Source organism: Chiloscyllium plagiosum, chromosome 4, assembly GCF_004010195.1.
Source record: "Chiloscyllium plagiosum isolate BGI_BamShark_2017 chromosome 4, ASM401019v2, whole genome shotgun sequence".
In the NCBI taxonomy this organism is placed as follows: Eukaryota; Metazoa; Chordata; class Chondrichthyes; order Orectolobiformes; family Hemiscylliidae; genus Chiloscyllium; species Chiloscyllium plagiosum.
The window spans coordinates 17,909,700-17,929,936 of record NC_057713.1 but is presented as its reverse complement, the minus strand read 5'-3'; the positions used below and the strand labels follow the sequence as shown (position 1 = coordinate 17,929,936).

Genomic DNA, 20,237 nt, shown 5'->3' with positions numbered 1-20,237 from the left:
TGGGGGTGGGGAGAAAGTAGCATAGAGTACAATGGGTGAGTGGGGGAGGAGCTCACCCATTGTACTCTATGCTACTTTCTCCCCACCCCCATCCTCCTCTAGCTTATCTCTCCACGCTTCAGGCTCACTGCCTTTATTCCTGATGAAGGGCTTTTGCCCGAAACGTCGATTCTCCTGTTCCCTGGATGCTGTCTGACCTGCTCCGCTTTTCCAGCAACACATTTCCAGCTTTATTTCCCACCCCCTCATTGTCCTGGAGAAAGGGGTTAATGTGTCACCATCTTGAATTGCTGCACGTAGAGAGCTGGAGGGGAGTTCCGAGATTTTGACCTAGCAAAGGAATGCTGATATGGTTCCAAGTCGGGATGGACACTTACAGCTGGTGGTGTCCACATGGATCTGCAGGCCTCCTCCTTCTTAGTTGTGGGAGGTTGCAGCTTTGAAAGGTGTTGTCAGAGGAGCCTTGGTGAGGTGTTGCAGTGCATCCTGTAGATAATGCACACTGCTGCTACTGAGCATCGGTGGTGGATGTTGTCCCAGTCAAGCTGCTTTGTCCTAGATGCTCTCAAACTTCTTGAGTGTTGTTGGAGCTGTACCCATCCAGGCAAGTGGTAGGTATTCCATCACACTGCTGAGCTGTGACTTATAGATGGTGGGCAGACTCTGTGGAGGCAGGAGATGAGTTACTTAATGCAGAATGTCAAGCCCCTGACCTGCATTTGTAGACACAGTGTTCATATGGCAAGTCCAGTCAGATTCTGGTTGATGAAGCGTTTAATGCCACCTATGGAAGCCTGGGGAGAGGTGGGAGGTGGGGGGTGGGGGACGGTTTATAAATGAAGACAGGAAATATAAGTTATGATGGACTTTTCTAACATTCCAGTAACAATACCAATATTGTATGTGAGTCTCTGCAGCCAACTATTCAAGGGATATAAAACTTTATTGAGTTTGCAGAAAACATTTATGGGAACGATTCCAGGAATTAGGAACACCAGATATATGGATACAATGGCAAAATTGTGATTGTTCTCCTTAGGGAAGAGAATGGTGAGAGGAACATTGTCAGATCAGTTCATAGCCAGGAGGGGTCTCGGTGGCTGAAGAGAAACTATTCCCATTGGTGGAAAATCTGAGAACGAGAGGTTGCCAGTTTTTAAGGTGGTTGGTTAAAGAATCGACGCTGGGAACATACACAATGAGTGGTTAGGATCTGTAGTATGCTGCCTGACAATAAGGTGAAGGAAGTTTCAAGAGAGGACGTCTAATTGAGGTATCTAAGATGCTAAAGGGTATTGACAAGGTAGACATCAAGGGAATGTTCCCTCGTGGGACAATGTAGAACGAGAGGTCATAGTTTTAGGATAAGGGGCAACAGAATAAAAACAGAGCTGAGGAGAAATTACTACTCTCAAAGGCTCGTGAATTCACTCCCCTAGAATACGGCGGACACTGGGATGTTGAGTAAATTTTAAGAGATAAGCAGATTTTTAATGGATGTCGTTTGAAGAGTTATGAGGAGCAGGCAGGAGAGTGGAGCTAAAGCTGAGATGAGATCAGCCATGATCGTATTGAATGGCAGAGCAGGCTTGAGGGGCTGAATGGCCTACGCCTGTCCTAGATCTTATCTATAATCAAGGTTTTTAAAAGGGAAATTGGATGAGCACCTGAGCAGAGAAACCATTTACAGAGGTGTGTGGAAAGGAAGAGAGTCACCTGGGGTTAAATGCGTGCTATATCTCTGCTAGGCCAGCATTTATTGTTCATTGCTAGGTGCTCTGGTGGTGAGTTGCCCTCTTGAATTGATGCAGCTTTTGAGGTTAAGGTGCACCTGCAGTGCTATTTGGAAATGGCAGAGAGCAACTGGTCTCGAATGGAACTGGTAAAACATAATGACGGTATGGCTTCCTATAGCCCTGTAACCATTCTATGATTCTTAATAAAGATGCATCTGATTTTTGTTATTCTAACGCTGAATAAGAAAATAGTCTTTTTCCTCTCTGATAGTAATGATTGTAACATATGTAGTTAATGGTTAATTTGATTACTTATTCGAGAAGCCAATGCTTCCCAAGATACCACAACTTAATCCTTTGTTTCTGGTGCTATAAAGATCAGCATGAGCAACATGGGAAACACCCACAGAAAGAGATTAACAATGTCTAATACAATTAGTGCAGCTTTGTGAAGCAATGATCTGAAAGGATGACGAGTCAGTTGTCTTGCTTACTTTAATCTTTAAAACCATTTTGACTTAACGGTTTTAGAAAGGAAATATGGGATTTGAACGAAAAGCTGCAAAAGTAGGCAAGGGAGTTTTTTTTTTAAACAAAGCCAATAAGTGATAGAAATTGGACACAAAAACAGGAAGTGCTGGGAATACATGAAAGCTGCTGGATTGATGTTTCAGGTGAGAGCACGCATTGAAGTCACAAAAGCGACAACAGCCTTTCTTTTTCAGAGGCTGATTGATGTCTGTAATTCCAAATGTTTTCTTTTTATATCTTTTTGGTAAATATCATAGAATCCCTACAGTGTGGAAACAGGCCATTTGGCCCAACAAGTCCATACGGACCCTCCGAATAGTATCCAACCCTGACCCATTCCCCTGCTATATTACTCTACATTTACCCCTGACTAATGCACTTAACCTACATGTCCCTGAACACTATAGGCAATTTAGCATGTCCAATTCCTCTAACCTGCACATTCTTGGATTGTGGGAGGAAGCTGATGCAGACACAGGGAGAACGTGCAAACTCCACACAGTCACCCAAGTCTGGAATTGAACCCAGGTCCCTAGCGCTGTGAGGCAGCAGTGCTAACCACTGAGCCACTGTGCTGTCCCTACCACTGAGCCACTGTGCTTGACCCTCTGTTTCATTGAAATAGACCTTTTTTAAAATTTGCCACTCATCCAAATCAGTTGAACAGTGTGAAACAGTGTGATGAGATTCCCTTGCAGTGTCTATGTTCCAGTATGGAGTGCAGGTTCATAGTACTTTCAAAGTAGAGTCGCAGGTAGAGAGGATAGTGAAGAAAGCATTTGATATGTTTCTCTTTATGGGTCAGAGTACTGAGTACAGGAGTTGGGAGGTCATGTTGTGGCTGTACAGGACATTGGTTAGGCCGCTGTTGGAATATTACGTGCAATTCTGGTCTCCTTCCTATAGGGAGGATGTTGTGAAACTTGAAACGGTTCAGAAAAGATTTACAAGGATGTTGCCAGGGTTGGAGGATTTGAGCTACAGGGAGAAGCTGAATAGGCTGGGGCTTGTTTTTCCTGGAGCATCAGAGGCTGAGGGGGTAACCTTATAGAGGTTTATAAAATCATGAGGAGCATGGATACTATAATTGACAAAGTCTTTTTCCCTGGGGTCAGGGAGTCCATAACTAGAGGGCATGGGTTTAGGGTGAGAAGAGAAAAATATAAAAGGGACCTAAGGGACAACTTTTTCACAGAGGGTGGTACATGTATGGAATGAGCTGCCACAGGATGTGGTGGAGGCTGGTAAAATTGCAACATTTAAAAGGCATCTGGATGGGTATATGAATAGGACAGATTCTCTTCCTCATCCTCTCCCTCTCCCTGGTAGATGCTAATGGGTGCCAAGGCAACCTCTTCAGTTGAAAGGCCGAGATCATATCAGTTGTGTTTCCCGTACACCTAAAGAGCTGTAATGAGTCAGATGTGCCTATATTGTAATGATACCTCTCACTTTTCCTGATTCTGGGAAGTAAAATATTATGATGCGACGTAATGCATCAACTTGGAGCCCTGGGAAAGCAGAGGTAAAGTAACCAGCAGGAAGCTTAGCGCACAAGTGTGTTTGTCAGATGATTAGCCTCAGTATTATAAGCTGACCTGCGATCTCTTGGATTGTCAAGTAAGTCAATGAAGGAACAAATAATATATGTATCAATCAAGACGTGTGTCGCACAATAATGTCCAGGGAAAATAAAACTGTTGGAAATTGTGGTACTACAGTATGTGGCTCTTTGTTAGGTGCTAAAATATTACAGGTCTTGAACTTTGTTGCTACAAAATAGATACCTCAATAGCTAACTACACTGGACTAACCACTAGTCATTGGTGTTGTTGTTTATGGTTGCTAGGATCTTTGCATCTATTTTCCTAGCTTGTGAGTAGGCTGACTGATTACAATCTGCACACAACCACATGCATTTTTAGATGTTCCACCTAATTTCTAGATTCCAGTTGCGAAGAGCTTCACTTCAAGTTTGAGATCCTGTCTCACACGAGAAAGGTAAGCGTTGTCTTGGAAAAAATTTCTCTCAAGGGGCCATTGCACACTACAACCTTTCTCCGGAGTTCCCAGCACAAAATTGATTGAGATCGAAGAATGGTTCCATATTTCCATTAATATGCAAATCCATGTACATGGAATTTGATTTGACTAAAATAGAAAGAAACAATAGAACTTCATAAGCTGGCTAGTTAGATTACAGGGATTAGTTTGCTGGTGGATTGTGTGGCATAGCATTGGAACTGCACTTCCAAGATGCCTGGCAGATACTTTGGACATGATGGGTCCTTCTTGGTGTGCGACTGTGAAGTTGAACCTGTGGTGAGCATCCACCTATATCCTGACCAGGAGCCAAGCATTGTAAGTAATATTTAACAGAATACATATTGCTTCTTGCCCATAAAATGGGTTGTCTTTTCGATCTGCACTTAAATGTTTTTTTTCTTGGTAATTGACGAGATTAGCTAATGGCTTAAAGCTTTAATTGGAGCCTTTTTGCTACATTTTGAAGGCAATATATTATTTGTTTTTTTCTTTTTCAGTTTTCGTTTTAATTGTGTGTTTTGTTAATAACTTTCTTTTCTGATTTGGTTTCTCTTTTTGTTTGTTCCGTAAGTCTACCTTTTCTTTCAACTGGTAGTATGAGTAGGTTATCAGCACCCTTGCCTTGCTGTGCTACTGAGTAAGGTCATGTCTGCACTGAGCTTTGACCACTCCACCCAAACTACACTCTCTGGCCTTGATTCTAATTGCAATTTCATAAACTGAGGCTCAACACGAAAGATTTTTTTTGATTTGACATAAAGGCCAAAAGAACTGCAGATGCTGTAAATTTGAGACAAAAATAGAAATTGCTGGAAAAACTCAGCCAGTCTGGCAGCACCTGTGGAGAGAAATCAGAGTTAATGTTTTGGGTCAAGGGATCACAGAGGAAGGGTCACTTGATCCAAAACATTAACTGATTTCTGTCCACATATGTGGCCAGACCTGCTGAGCTTTTCCAGCAATTTCTATTTTTAATTTGACATGGTGGTAAATGAGTGAACACAATTCATGAATCCCTTCAGTTTCTGATCCAACATTAACAGCTCCCAGTGCCACACTCACCTCATTACATACTACAGTGTCCTTGCTTGGCTACTTGTAATGGGTATGCTATCAGTTTTAAACTTGATAAGGACCTAGGACCAGATGAAGTACCTCCAAGGATATTGAAGGAAGCGAGTGGAAAGTGTACCATCTGTGATCCTGGGGGCCTCTGGAGGAGGCCAAGATGGATCATCCACTCAGGACTTCTGGCTGAAGATTGTCGTAAAACTTCTAACCTTGCCTTTTGCATGGCTGTGCTGGGCTCCCCCATCATTAAGAATGGTGCCATTTGTGGCACCACTTTTCCAGTGAATTCTTTAGGACTGGATGTAGCAGGACTGGAACCGTTTAGGACTGGATGTAGCAGGAGTGCAGAGCTTTAGATCTGATCCGTTGGTTGTGGGATTGCATAGCCTCATCTGCCACATGCTGCTTCCACTATTGAGCATATGAGTGGTCCTGTTTGATAGCTTCACGGTTTTTCTTGATATGGTTGGTGCTGCTCTTGGCAGGTCCTCCTGCACTTTTCCACAAACCAGGGTTAATTCCTTGGCTTGATGGTGGTGGTGGAGTTGGGACCTTCCTGGTCCGTAAGAGGGCAGAATGAGTTGTTCACAATTCTGTAGATGCTGCACCTCATGCTATCTCAGTTCTGAGCTGTTCTGAACCTCTCACGTTGTGCATAATGACAGTGACACAATGGAGGGGATCTTCAATGGGACTTTCCAAGAACTGTGCAAAGGTAACGCCTACCAATAAAGTGGATATCACAGTATTATCTGTGACAGACTTGTGAGGATGAGATCAAGTATGGGTTTTTTTTTCCCCCACTTGTTGGTTGTCTCTCACATCCCTGCCACAAACCCAGTCAAGCAGCACAATCCTTGAGGACTGGGTCACCCCAGTGAGTAGTGGTATTGCTGAGGCACTTTTGATGATGGACATTGAAACTCTCCAACCAGAGTATATTCTGTATTCTTGTCACCTTTAGTGCTTCATCCAAGTGCTGTTGAATGTGAAAGTGGACTGATTCAAATAGCAACCCAGGTACTGCGACTGGTGTGAATCCAGCCTCCAGAAGCAACTACTGCATTACAGATGCTGTTATGTTATTGTGCAATCAGTTAAAAAAAGGAATAAATATTTGCATGAAGTAGAATAATTGGCCCAAAACACAGTATGCTGTGTAAATGAGGAAGGAGCCATGTACCTGGGTGGAGTGAGTCAGTGGTACTTGGTATTGGACCTTGGGTTTCAGTATTATCGCCCTGCGGTTTACAGCGGTCTGTGTGATTTGAATGCAGAGTTTGGAGCAGCTTGTTCTCTCTGACTGGCTGCATACTGTTGCTGGCTGGTTTTTCGCTTATTGCAGAGAAGGCTCCTCAAACACCTCCTCAATTTGAAAAAGCCAAGGGCCTAATAGTTGTTACAGTTGTGTGTCCTGCATATTTGCTGTTTTACCCAGCACTGTGAGGACAGTAGTCCTCCTCCAGCTTGTAATGGACCTGGGCCTTCCTGCTAACATATTGAAGACTTATCAGGTCAATTATTTGCCTGATAGATGGGCATGGCTCAGGCGGGTATTCCGGCTAATTGACTCAAAGTTTGCTTTTTTTTTTGGTTTTTGATTAATCGTCTTTCTGTTCACAGGCCAGAATTGAGTTTATGACCCCAGAGCCATCACCTACACCTAATGGGGTACAGCAGTCTGAGGAAACAACTTTGTGGGATCAGTCAAAAGGTAAATGCTGCTCAGGTTGGAAGCTATAATAGGGTAAGACGGTGGGTGTTGGCAGGGGAGTGGGCTTGGGAGGGGAGGTTAAAAGCTACTAAAGACTGCCTCAGCAGCCCTGGTCTGAGGATTGTAAAACTAAGCTCCCATTGATATGGGTGAACAGAGGTTTGGGTTTAACTATTCAGTCCGTAAAACTGAGTAGATATGAATCTGTAGTTGAAGATTTGGTCACGTGAATGAGAACGTGCAAAACAACGTGCCCTTGATGCTGACTGCAGCTTCTGTAAAGGAAAGATCATTGTTAGAGAAAGAAAGACTCTAAAACAACTAGGCCAATATGATTAACAAAGCATCAGATGAAAAGCATCATTTATCCAACACACACATAAGTAAAGACTTTGATAAGCAAAGCTGAATTGTAAGTTATTTGGCATCAGTGCACTGTGAATGAAAGTCAAATTAACATCTTCGCAGTTTGAATAACAAATGAGGAAACAAATTTGCTATTGTCACTCTTTAGTCTGATAATCTTATCCCCGGATGTAACTTCCTACTCTGTATTTCCCAGAATGTATGCACCTTGCATGCATGCACCATTTGTTAAACATTATTCAAAGTTTGGTTATTTAACATGTGATCTTTTCACAAATGAAATTATGGAATAGGTTTCCTGATATTATTTGAAAAGTGTTCCCAGCAATGTCAGAAAAGCACAGAGTATTGCTGTATTAGGTGTTCAATCTTCTTTGGAAAATATAACCCCTTCAGTCCTTTTAAAGAACACTGTTATATCAAGAATGTATTGTGGCCATGATCTCTAATGCATTTATTCTGTGATCGGACTCCCCACTGTGAACCTGCACAATCTTTCCTTCCGATTAACTCTCCTACACGTCACCCAGCCCCACACTACCACTACTTTATAGTGCTAATGCAGGTTTTGTATACCCAACAAAATAAAACATCCTGTGGACTTTGAGTAGTCTTTGGAGGAATTGGGAACATTCTGACAAGTCAAAATGTCTCTGTGGCTGAAATGTTATCATTAAACGAAGTATTATAGTGTGGACACATTTTAACTGCAATGATTCATCATAAGGGTCTGTCCTAAAGGAGCAAGTTGACCTTTTAGTTGAGCAGTACTGTTTGTGCATTGAGAAGTATTCGAGTTTATTTCACATTGGAGAAGGAGATATATATAGGATTCAAGACTACAGGAAAGTATGCTGGGAAAATACATGTCATCAATAAATCACAGAAAAAGCATCGGGAGACCATTAACTTTGAAAAATATTGCTGTGACATTCAAAGTTTTGAAAAAAAACTCAGGACCTGAACGATTCCATTGACAATCTTCTTTAAAATGGAAATGGACACCGTTAGCAGCTTTAAAGGCCATTTTATTTCCAATTTCCTTTTGTTTCATTACCCCAGAGTGTAATAGGTGAAGCTATAATGAATGCTTAGATATGATTTAAAGGGAGAACATTTTAGATGGGTAGGATTTATACGTCTCCCACTGAAAGAGTTGACAAGTAATGCTTCATTTCTGATCGTGGCAACTGCTAGTCATCTGATTGTTTAAGGCTTGATGAAGAAGGGATTTATGCACCTTGCCTGGTGCTAAGGGTCTGCCTAAGAGCTGATGGCCAGTCACATTGGCTGACAGCTGTATAGCCCCAGCAGCACTAGTGGCCAGGATTAGGACTTCCTGTAGTTTCTAGATTCTAAGTCCAAGAGTCAAGGTCCAGGTAATTACAGGAGGAAGAAGTGGGAAATCAGTGGGAAGAGGGAGTGTTCTTGATAGAGAAGTCCTGGGGAGATCTTTGGAAAAGACTAACCTTGCTAGAAGAAGATGCTTTCCTTCTCATTTGAGGCCTGGGGTGATCACCTGCCAGGAATTCCCAATTCGCACTCTTCCCCACCCCCAAACCCCAGCTGTCAACTTCAAAACTCAGGCGAGGAAGGAAGAAGCCTTTTATTGATTGATTGATCATGGCCACTTGATGGCCTCAATTAGGATGAGGGCAGGTGGCCTGCCCCAGGCCTTGCATCGCCCTTTAAAATTACTGGGGTGCCCAATTTACAAATGTCCGACTTACTGAGGAACGTGATCCCATACAGGGATATGATTATAAAGATCGGACATATGAACGTTCCCATTGCATACAAATGGCTGCTTTGTATTGTTTGGGATTGTGTTCTAACTTGCATACAAATCGACTTGCCAAACGACTGAAGAATAGAAGCTGTTCACAACCAGGGTACTGCCTGTTGCTGGGTGTTGGAGGGGACATAGAATTGGGGGAGGTGGTAGGATGGATACCCGGGGGTTTGGGGACACTCATCTGTAAAACTGCTGGCAAGGTGTTGTAAGCGTTTGCTCAAAACCTCTATCTCCAGGCGTGGGTCACAGTTTCATTATCAACTTTAGGATGTTATTAAACCTGTCTTTAACGTGATGCATAGATAAATGTTTGTTTTTTTTTCAATAGATTGATGGTTTAGGCAGTTTACATTTTTGAATGGCTTTTACGAATGTTTTTCTGTGTGAAATGTGTTAGAATGTTTGATTGTTAGAAGTTTCTTATTTTTAGTGCTCATTGCAAAGACATCTTGCTATCGTAATTTTGGGTAAGTGGCTATATTGGATACCTGAAAGTATTAGGGAACTATTAGGTGACATTTGAGGGGCATAAGGGGTATAAATAGATGTGGTAGAGGTTGCATGAGTTGGTATTAAGAACGTGTATATGATGGGCAGTGGATGGGAAATGGTATGGAATGGGCAGACGATAATTGTGGTGAGTATGTGGTGGTATAAAATAACACCTAGGTAGTGATGGGCTGTGGGGAGTGAGATTGAGCATTGAGACTGACTGAGAAGGGGTATGAGGAGTGTGCTTGTAAGCCCAGGTTTCAGAAAAGCTCCTGAAAGTCCACAGAATGCAGGTGTCACCTGGACTGAGACACAAATCCAGGTCTGTCACATTTAAAGTCTAACAAAATAATGACTGCATTATTATGTAATCTATGTTATCTAGTGATATGCATTCATTAGCTGTGCTTAATGATGATGTGCCTTATGTTAAGAATTCCAGCTGATACACTCTTGACTTATAAATAATAAATGACGAGTGAGAATCTATTGGGCTATTTGTAATCATCAAACTGATTCCCAGCATATGTTGCCACTTGCAAGGGAGCAAAATGGTAGGTCAGGATGAATTACAGAAAGAAAATAACATCGGTATCTCATTTGGAGAAATAAATGTAATACAGCATGCTTCAAACATTGCCTACTTATCGATGAAACAAACTGACGCACATTGAGCTAATGGGTTTTTGTTTTCAATTAGATAGTTATCTCAGTTGGCATCCGTTATTAATCTTTGCCATTTTTGAACATTTCAAAGTGTCGCAAAAATTGATTTTGGAATTGTGTCTTGACTTAAAGTTATGAAGTCATGTCTGGTCCACTCCTGATTCTAATTTGCGTATCCCATTCACTCAAACTGTACCGACAAAATGTAAGTGGTACAAGAGAAATGATAATGATCAAGATTAAACAAACACTGTAGCAGCCAGCTAAGAGTTATCATTCATTGACAGCCTGTTTAGAATGTTATTCTTTGTGTAATATGCCCTATTGTTGGAACCCTCCTGCAGTAGGATTATTTATGGCAATCATTATTAACCCAACATAAAGCCAAAGTTTCACAATTGTGTTCCACCATTGACCTATCAGAATCAAACTTCAGTATTATAGCACTGTTGGAGATTTTAAAAACATCAACTTGTTTAATCGGATCGATCTGTGAAATATTTAGATCTGTTCCTGGTTGTATTCTAGTGATGAGCAGTTCAGAAGAACTAGCACAGGTAGAAAGGACCAAATGGCCTTTTCCTGCATTGTATGATTCTATAAACTAATCCAGCCATTGATTCAAGGAACTGGGAATGGTTTTCCGACATGATTTGAAGGTAATGACCCATCCTTCCTTTTCCTATGGGTTTGTTTTTGACGCTTCCACCAGTTCACCACCTGGGAGAAAAGGATCATCTGTCTGTTACTCACGCTGCCTGCTCTATTGGGTTGGGTGATGAGCTTTACTGATTTCCTGTTCAGACAGCAAAGGACAAAAGTACCCTGATATGGGCAGCTTGATTTCAGTACACCTGGTCACTATCTCATCTACAAACGGAGAATGAAAACACTCAGCCATAGCATTGAGTCTGGACTTCAGGCCAGTTTCCAATCTCATCAGGTGACTGTTAGGGCTAAAATAAAAATTGTTTAGAAATGAATCATCAAACGTTTCTTTTCCTACTATCCTACTTATAAAATCCAGCCTATTCCCGTTTATCTGAATGCATTATTAAGCCTTGAAGCACAAGTGGAGAATCTTCTCAAGTACCGGACGGAAAGCAGTCTAACATTTAAAATGGAACCTTTTGTTCTGGGATGAACTTGCACAGAATCAGATAAAAAGAATCATCTGGCCACTTGTGATAGAACAAATGCTGCTTTCTGAAGGTCAGTTGAGTAGCTCTGAGAGTGATATTATTTCTGGCTTGTTTTCAGAGTGTCTCAAAATCTTGTTCTCCCTGTTGATAACATCCATCCTGTTTGATCAGATGAAAAATCTAACCTAGGCTAGAATGGCAAGTTTGACCATTGTACTATTTGAATAATGGAGCAATTATTCTTTTTCATGAATTATGAAAAATACCAGTCAGGCCAGTACATCACCTGTCTTTTTAAGGATATTAATAATTGACCAAATCAGGACTTCCTGATACCTGCTGAACTAAAGATATTAAAATCTGACCTTGGGAAACTGTTTTAAATTTAACCTGCAAACTGCTAATATAAAATTGGGGGGATTTCCAAATCATTAAACATTAAATCACTTCAACAGTTTTTCCTCAAGCTACAATTACAATATTTGAAAGGCATCTGGATGGTTATATGAATTTGAAGGGTTGAGAGGGGTATGGGTCAAATGCTGGCAAATGGGGCTAGATAAAGTTAAGATATCTGGTCAGTGTGGACAAGTTGGACCAAAGAGTCTGTTTTCAAGCTGTACATCTCTATGATGCTGTGACTCTGTGTAATTAATGTATTATACTAGGCTGTTGTAGTATTCTGGCTATGAAGCTCAGCTAATGATATAGAGATAGATGCTCATATCCAGTAACAACAATTTAGTTCACTTATTAAAAATGTTCTATCAATATAAGCCAATATCTTTAAAGATGATGGTAAGACAACTGGACCATCATCAGGTTCATGAGGACTCCCTTGAGGAAGGAAGACTGTTGTCCTCCTTTAGTCAGGCCTTTATGTGACTCCAGACCCACAACTATATGGATGACTCTTAATTGTCCTCTACCAGGGAAGAGGTAACCCATTCAGTCCATCTAGTCTGCACTGCTATTCAATGAGATCATGGCTGATCTGATAATCCTCATCTCCACTCTCCTGTCTTTTCTTCAAATCTGCCTGTCTCAGGTTTGAATATACTTAATGCTCCAGCCTCAATAGCCCTCTGTGATAAAGAAATCCACAGATTCACAATGTCCTGAGAGAAGTAATTCCTCTTCATCTCTGTCCGTAACTGGCATCGTGCCTATGCAGAACCCACAAAGCCTAGCAGAGGAGAGGTACCATGTCACCTGTACTTCTGTAAGGGTGACAGGAACATACCAAGGACTGCTGCAGAGGTTCTCCACCCAAATTAAAGTGGAAAGAATTCTTGCAACTGCAGTGGTACATAATGTCTGTGAATCAATTCTGTTCCATACTTTGTAATTCGGAACAGACTACCAATCTAAACAGGTAAATATTTCACACAGTTTGTGACTAAGTTTTATGCATTGTTAATACCAACACATTATTGTTCCCTCAGAGAATAATAAGAGTGGTGAGAAAATAGAAACCCAGCAAAACAGCCCAGAAATAACGGAGGATCTGAACTGGGACATCCCGTACTCTGAGTCTCTAACAGCAGCTCAGAAAGAACAACAATGTAGAAACACCTTTCCAAAGCGGCCCAGCAGTGCAATATTACCAGTAAGTGAGAAGGGTGACTGTGTGTTTGAAGTGTTTAATGCAGCAAATTTATCACTAGCTATGTGGTTTCTCAGGATTTAAACATGGTGTGGGTGTGCTGGGGTTGGTTGAGTGCAAAGCAAGCCTCGACCTCAAATATTCCATTCAAATACTCAAATCAGATTTTGAACAAAAATGGACAACTCTGGAGGTACTTTCCTCCTGCACTTTGTTAAGGCAATGATAGTTGCTGAAACATTTCTCAAGCTCTACATATTTTAACGGAACACCATATTATTTGCAGGAAGCAATTTTGATATTTTCTGCCTTTTCTATTGAAGAAAGTAAGTCTTTCATTTGTGTAATTTTTTTCAAGACCACTTGGACATCTCAACTCACTTTGCAGCTACTAAAGTGGAGTTGCTATTGCCGCTGTATTAAATTGCTCAGTGTTTGAGTGAGCGAGTCTGATAACTGATCAATGCGCACTGTGCTTGATTGGTCAAGCCTGGTTGCAGACAGAGAAAAATGAAAAGAAGACCATAAGACATAGGAGTGGAAGTAAGGCCATTCGGCCCATTGAGTCCACTTCACCATTCAATCATGGGCATTTCAATGCCACTTACCCGCACTGTCCTTGTATCCCTTAATTCCTTGTGAGATTAAGAATTTACCAATCAAAATTGTCACATAAGAAGCTATTTGAAGCTGAGAAATGAAACTTCACATAAAATCTTGTTAATAAAGCCTCTGCTCGCTTACAGCTAATTTCACTGCCCAGATACGATAGATCCAAGATATAAAATATTAGCAATACCACCACTGGAAGTGTCAGAGTCTGCATGAGTGAAAAATGAAAGTGTTGTACCTTACTATGCAAAGATCAGCTGTACCTGTTCCAATTGGGACACACACAACCAGGATAAAAACAATTTCTTATACATAAAGAATGGCCTAGACCTGAATATGTTAATGATTTTTCCTCTTTATGAAGTGATTTTGATCCTGTCTTGTTTTAAATTGATAACAAGAAGCTGCATTTCTATGGGCTGCCCACATCTGATGGGTCGGCCCATTTGTTTTTAAAAGTTCTTTCACTTGATGTGGCTGTCACCCAGCATTAATTACTGCTGGAACTGAATGGCTTGTGAGGCCATTTCAGAGAAAGGTTTAGAGTCAACCACGTTGCTGTGGTTCTGGAGTCCATGTAGGCCAGATCAGGTAAAGATGTGAAATTTTGTTCTGTACAAGACATCAGTGAACCAGATGGGTTTTTACAACATTTGGCTAACTTTTAATTCCAGATTTTGATTGATTCAAATTTCACCATCTACCTTGGTGGGATTTGGACCCATGTTCTTGGAGCATTATCCCAACCGTCTAGGTTACTAGTTCATTACTAATACGCTGCCTCCCCATTTTAGTGCACTGTGCCATTGGTGTACCTGTTGATGGTTCAGTGGCCCTTGCCCCCTGCTGTGATTTCACCAGAAAGGTTTCATTAGAATCATGAAGACTTGAATGGGCATCAATTCTATTGATGCTGTGATATAGTGGACAGCAGGACAGACTTGAGCCCAATGAGAGGACCTGGTGTGTTGAAACCTGAATGTCTGTTTCTGCTGGTCAGTAGTACCTGGAGTACTGGCAGTGGCCGCCATGTTGTCTGGCAGGACACCTCGGAGCTGGATGGAAATCTTTTCTCGTGCTAATTAAAAGGGCTATCACTCAACAGATTAAAATCTGGCAAGCTGGTTGAGAGGCAGGCTCACTTCCAGAATTTACACTGGAGTGTGGCGGAGCCCATTGCTAGCCTGAGGTACAGCCCATGGTGTCTGGGGATGGCAGTCAAGAACATTTGGCACACCATTCCATGCACACATGTGCCTGTAGCAATGGTCTACATTTTATGCCATGTGCTAGCTCATCACTTCAATCCCAGTGTAAAACAGGTGAATTTATCAAAAAAGAAATTGTGTTTTTCCACATGGGAAGTTGGCTAATGATTTTGACTCTGATTGCAATTTCAGAAATTTACCATTCGGGAGGATAGGCTGGGGCTAACACGCATTGGAGATCTATCCTCTCAGGATATGAAAAAAATCCATAATCTCTCTCTGATAGAGATCACCACTTTCTACGATGCACTTGGAATAGAATTGAAGAGGAACAGGACTGTGAAGGTGAAAGCAAAGGGTGAGTTTTCCTCGATACTATCCATAACTTTTCATTATGCTGCAAGAAGGCACAAAGTACATCCAGGATTATAAGTCTCAAGGCTTGTGCTGCTTTTAACCATTTGTGCTTATTTAGCATTCCTTTTAATCTGGTTGGTTGAGTGCCATTTGCTAATGGAGCAGATAAATAGTAGTATGAGTCCTCTAAAGGCCTTGGGAAAGGGATATACTAAAATAACTGGGGACTATAAGAAATGACAAAAGACCAACAGCTTTGATATCACTACTGTCTTGTTTTACATCCAGTTATGTTTTCTTTTCTAATATCTTTTGCCTTTGCAACTCTATTTGAGTGGTTGAAATGACAAGAGCAGGAATATTGCCTATTGAGCCTGCTCTGCCACTCAATGTGATTATGGCTGATTGTTGAGCTCAATCCCATTTCCGTGCCCAATCGCCACACTCCTTGAATGGTCAAAAATTTACAGGAGTCTCAAGTAGAGGTATAAAGGTATACAACCCAGAAACAAATCTTTCGGCCCAACTCCATGTGACCAGGTTTCCTAAACTAAACGAGTCTCATTTGCCTGTGTTTGGCCCATATCCCTCTAAACCATTTCTATCCATGCACCTACCCAAATGTTTTTAAATGTTGTAATTGTACTCATCTCTACCACTTCCTCTGGCAGCTTGTTCCATTCATGCACTACCCTCTGTGTGAAAGGGTTGTCCCTCAGGTCCCTCTCACCTGTACTCAACAACTCACTGTGCATAACTTCTTGAGGAAATGATATCTTCTGAGATCTGCTTTAAATTTATTTTCATTGGTTTTACTTACTTTGTGACCAGCGGCACAAAGAATAAATTAACATCTCTATCTAGTGCCAATTCTCAAATGAATGAGACAGCCACGAGTGAGAGGTGGTAGAGCAGTGACGATTGAGAAGGGGAACCCCTGATGGAGATGGATCAGATTATGAGGGACAGAGGTAGGGTGGATAGGAAGGCACTGTTTTCCATTAAGAGAGAAGTCGATCACCAGTGGGGAATAGCTTTAAGATAAGAGATAAAACAGTAAGAGGAGAGTTGAGGAGAATTCATTTTCACTCAAAGCATGGTGAGAGTCTGGAACACAGAATACTTAAGCAGTATTTAGATATCCACTTGCATTGCCATATCCTCCGGAGCTAGAAAAACTGGAAAATAGGATTAGTGTAACCAGCTCTTTGTTGGCCGGCAATGACATGTTGGGCTGAATGGAAACCTCCTGAACTAGAGACTGTCTGGGATTGTTTACACAGAGCGGTTGAAGGCTGTCCCAAGACCTTTCACTCGAGGCCGTTGCATTTTCATGGGACTGCATGACATTACCCTCGAAACCTATGTTACTGCTGCTGCTGGTTTTGGAGAAGTGAGGCGATATGTGTTTTAATAAGCTCTTTGTTTGTTACAGAAACGGGTCCCTTTGGTGTTCCCCTCACAACATTGCTTGAAAACGATCAAAAGAAGGTTCCAGGGACAAAAATTCCTCTCATTTTTCAAAAAGTAAGTACAATACGTTGAGCAGGGATGCTCGATTTTAAATGGTGGATTAACGTGGGCTGGGATAATTCCCAGTGTTGTGGAGGGTGATAGTGAGAGGATCCAGCTATGCATAGAGCACACACGCAAGACTTGAGTGCAGAGAGTTTCAATAAATCACACAAACCATTGAAAATCACAAATGTTGACATCTGCATTGAAGAATAATATGCATTCTGTAAAACTGTAAGAGAGGATTAAATGTGATGACTTGCCTTTTAGGGTGCACGTTACAGTTAACGGTATTCTCTGTGCTTGAAATGAAACAGACTCTGTAGAATGCAGTAGTTTAATCCCCTCCCGAGTGATCTTCTTGGCTGTGATCCAGCTGCTATTTCCCCTCCCCAGCTGGGCCGGTGTTGTGCGCAGGACTATCTTTAACTTTAAGAATTATGAGGCAGTCATTCAGTACCCAATCTGTGTTTTCTTAATCTCTCACTGATTCAGATTGAACGATCAGAAAATTGTTTGCTATTGTATCCTCCCGACTTTACCTCCTGCCAAACTGGTCTCTTTTTATATTTTATTGATAGATGTTGTCCTTTTCAAAGAACTACTTTTGGATGAATTGAAATCGGAGTATTAGTTCTTCACATTGAATCACCGTATAATGTAGTGTGGAATTCAGGCATGTTCAAGGAGGGGGTGCCCTGTCACAAGATATTAACGAATATGTGCAGACTTTCACGTTGTCGATTCTTATTTTATTGAAGTGAAAGACCCACATTTTGGTTTAAGCATGTGATCTTGGACACATTTTATGCTTCTTCCGGGCTGTAAACTGAGTTGATTTGTTTTTGAGTCATTTCTGTTTGATTTCATAGCTCCATTTGTTCCATAACATTTTAAAGTGAACTCTCAACAAAACTGTGCATTAAAAAAAACTTCATTATCCTTTAATTTGCTCTCTGTAATGTGCCCCAGTTAATATTCTGGTTAAAACTATTTTAGTTTGGAGTTTTTTAAAAACTTTAACCCATTTTTCAAATCAACTTGTTCAGAGATGTTACTAAACACTTCTGGAGCAAGCAGGACTTGAACCCAAGCCTCCCATTCCAGAGGTAGGGATACTACCACGGCGACACTTAGCTTAGAGTTATCCGATGGTCACTATGTCCATTTCCTGTCTTTAGTGACATCACCATTAAATTGATCCAGGCATTGCATTGAAAGTAAGGAATGCATGTACCCAATGGATTACCTAATGAGCACAGAAGGGACAATATGATTAGATTCCCTACAATGTGGAAACAGGCCCTTCGGCCCAACCAGTCTACACCGACATTTCAAAGTATAACCCAGCCAGACCCATTTCCCTCTGATTAATGCACCTAACACTGTGGGCATTTTAGCAAGGCCAATTCACTTGACCTGCACATCTTTGGACTGTGGGAGGAAACCCATGCAGACACTAGTAGAATGTGCAAACTCCACATAAACAGTCACCCGAGGTTGGAATCAAACCTGGGACCCTGGTGCTGTGAGGCAGCAGTGCTAACCACTGAACCACTGTGCCGCCCCATATATCACCTAAGATTTGCAGCATCCTCAAAAATGGAATGCTGACCTCGTCTCCCATGAGGGTCTGAATCTGCGAGTCAGGATGAGTACAGGCGCCTCAGTTGTCCAGGCCTCAGTCCAATCGTTGGAGCACTGCAGTCAGTTTAGGCACCAGTCTTTAGGTAGTGCATTGTGAAGGGAACTGTGCAAACCATAAACTGCAAAATTGCTGATACCTTTTGGAAAGAGAGTGCCTTGTAAGTGTGCAGGCAGCTGACAGTTCAGCTGTTAGAGTGAGTGTTGGGGTGCAAGCAGCGAATGCAAGCTTTTAAGCAATTAAGTCACAAAGCATTATCCCTGGCTTGGACCCAGCGGAGAAGCACTTAGTGGGCTGCAGCACGTCATCGTCCTTAGTGTTTTGTGTGGGTCCCTTTGTTAAATGTAAAGCTGTCAGGTGGGGGAGTAGGGGATTGGCAAAAGCGGAGTTAACTGATGTGGATATTCTGTGAGGACTTGACTTGTTCAGGATCATTAACACAAGAAAGCACAAGGCCTATCGCATGAGTCACTCGGGTCGAGTTTTATTTTACAGAAGCAATGACCTTTCTTAGTCTATGTGTTAAACAGATGAAGATTTTTTTTTCCTCCATCCCGTTGAGAATTCTTATCTGGAGGATGTAAGAGAGATGTTTACTAAAGCAAGGTATTTATAAAGTTCCAAGTAGGCCTAGAGAGAGAGAGAGAGAGAGAGAGAGAGAAGGAGTAAAACCATGATGAGATTTAAAAACATGTGCATTTTTTAAAATCTGTAATAAGTTGCCAATGTCTGTAAGTGAGTAGTAGTCAACCTGACATAGTGCAAGTTAGCATAAAGGCAACAGAGATCTGGGTGAGCTTAAATTTTGAAGGTAGGAGGTCTGCTAGGAGAACATTAAAATAGTCAGTAGGTAACAAAAGCATTAGAGGTTTAGCAGTAGGTGAGGACTATGTTATGGTAGAGGGAGGAAGTGGACCTGGTGATGGAGATAACCACACAGACTTGGGATTGGGTCTGGGGGCTGATGGGGTGATTTAATGGCTTGTGACTTCGGCTTAACTAGGTTGCCATCATGAAAGTTGATTAAATATGTAATAATTCCTTGTCCTAGCTTTTGTCAAGAATGGAACAAACTGGTTTGGATGCTGAAGGAATTCTCCGGGTTCCAGGGTCTGCCTCTCGAGTGAAGGTAGGATTCACTTCTCATTCATCACCTTGTGGGTAATCTCCCCTTCTGAAGGAAAAGCTTGTTGTTTGGATAAGAGTTGATTCCAGTGGATTCCAATTGCTGAAAGATTATGGGGAAAAGGCAAGAAAGTGGAGATAAACATTTTCAGGTCAGCTACACACTTGCCAATTCCATACATGCCATCTTATCTACCACTTTCTATACCTATTTGTCCTCCTAATGTCCCCCCTCTTGTAGACCCTCATGGTCCTATAGCCATTCACTCACTATATACCACATAGACATGGTGAACTCTAGCAACAGTTCTGTATTTAAAAGAAGTCATTCAGTGATAGGTTTTCACTAGTATTTAAAAAATGTTCTTACTGCAGATCAATAAGAGTGTCAATAGTACATATAATTAAAATTTTCTAAAGCTCAAACTGCAACACACTTGGAGCTGTTGTACCTGGTGTAAACAAACCTTGCTGGAATTGCAGCCACAGCTGTCAATCAAGTAGGGGCTTGTGTTTCAAGAGACTAATTGTGGCCAGAGAATTCAGCCAAGCCCCATTACCTATTCCTGCTTTGATCCCCCCCTCCCCCGCCACCTCTGCTCCCCACCCA

General features: G+C 41.6%; 1 protein-coding gene across 3 annotated transcripts in view; it reads left to right on the top strand.

Moving 5' to 3' along the window:
* arhgap28 (Rho GTPase activating protein 28) overlaps positions 1 to 20,237 on the top strand; it is a 162,701-nt gene that overhangs the window by 121,052 nt on the left and 21,412 nt on the right. For all 3 annotated transcript variants that reach the window (XM_043687786.1, XM_043687788.1, XM_043687787.1), the window contains exons 4-8: positions 7,008 to 7,098; positions 13,005 to 13,168; positions 15,178 to 15,343; positions 16,778 to 16,869; positions 19,554 to 19,631. In XM_043687786.1, coding sequence (XP_043543721.1) covers positions 7,008 to 7,098; positions 13,005 to 13,168; positions 15,178 to 15,343; positions 16,778 to 16,869; positions 19,554 to 19,631 — 591 coding nt within the window. The remainder of the gene's footprint in view (positions 1 to 7,007; positions 7,099 to 13,004; positions 13,169 to 15,177; positions 15,344 to 16,777; positions 16,870 to 19,553; positions 19,632 to 20,237) is intronic.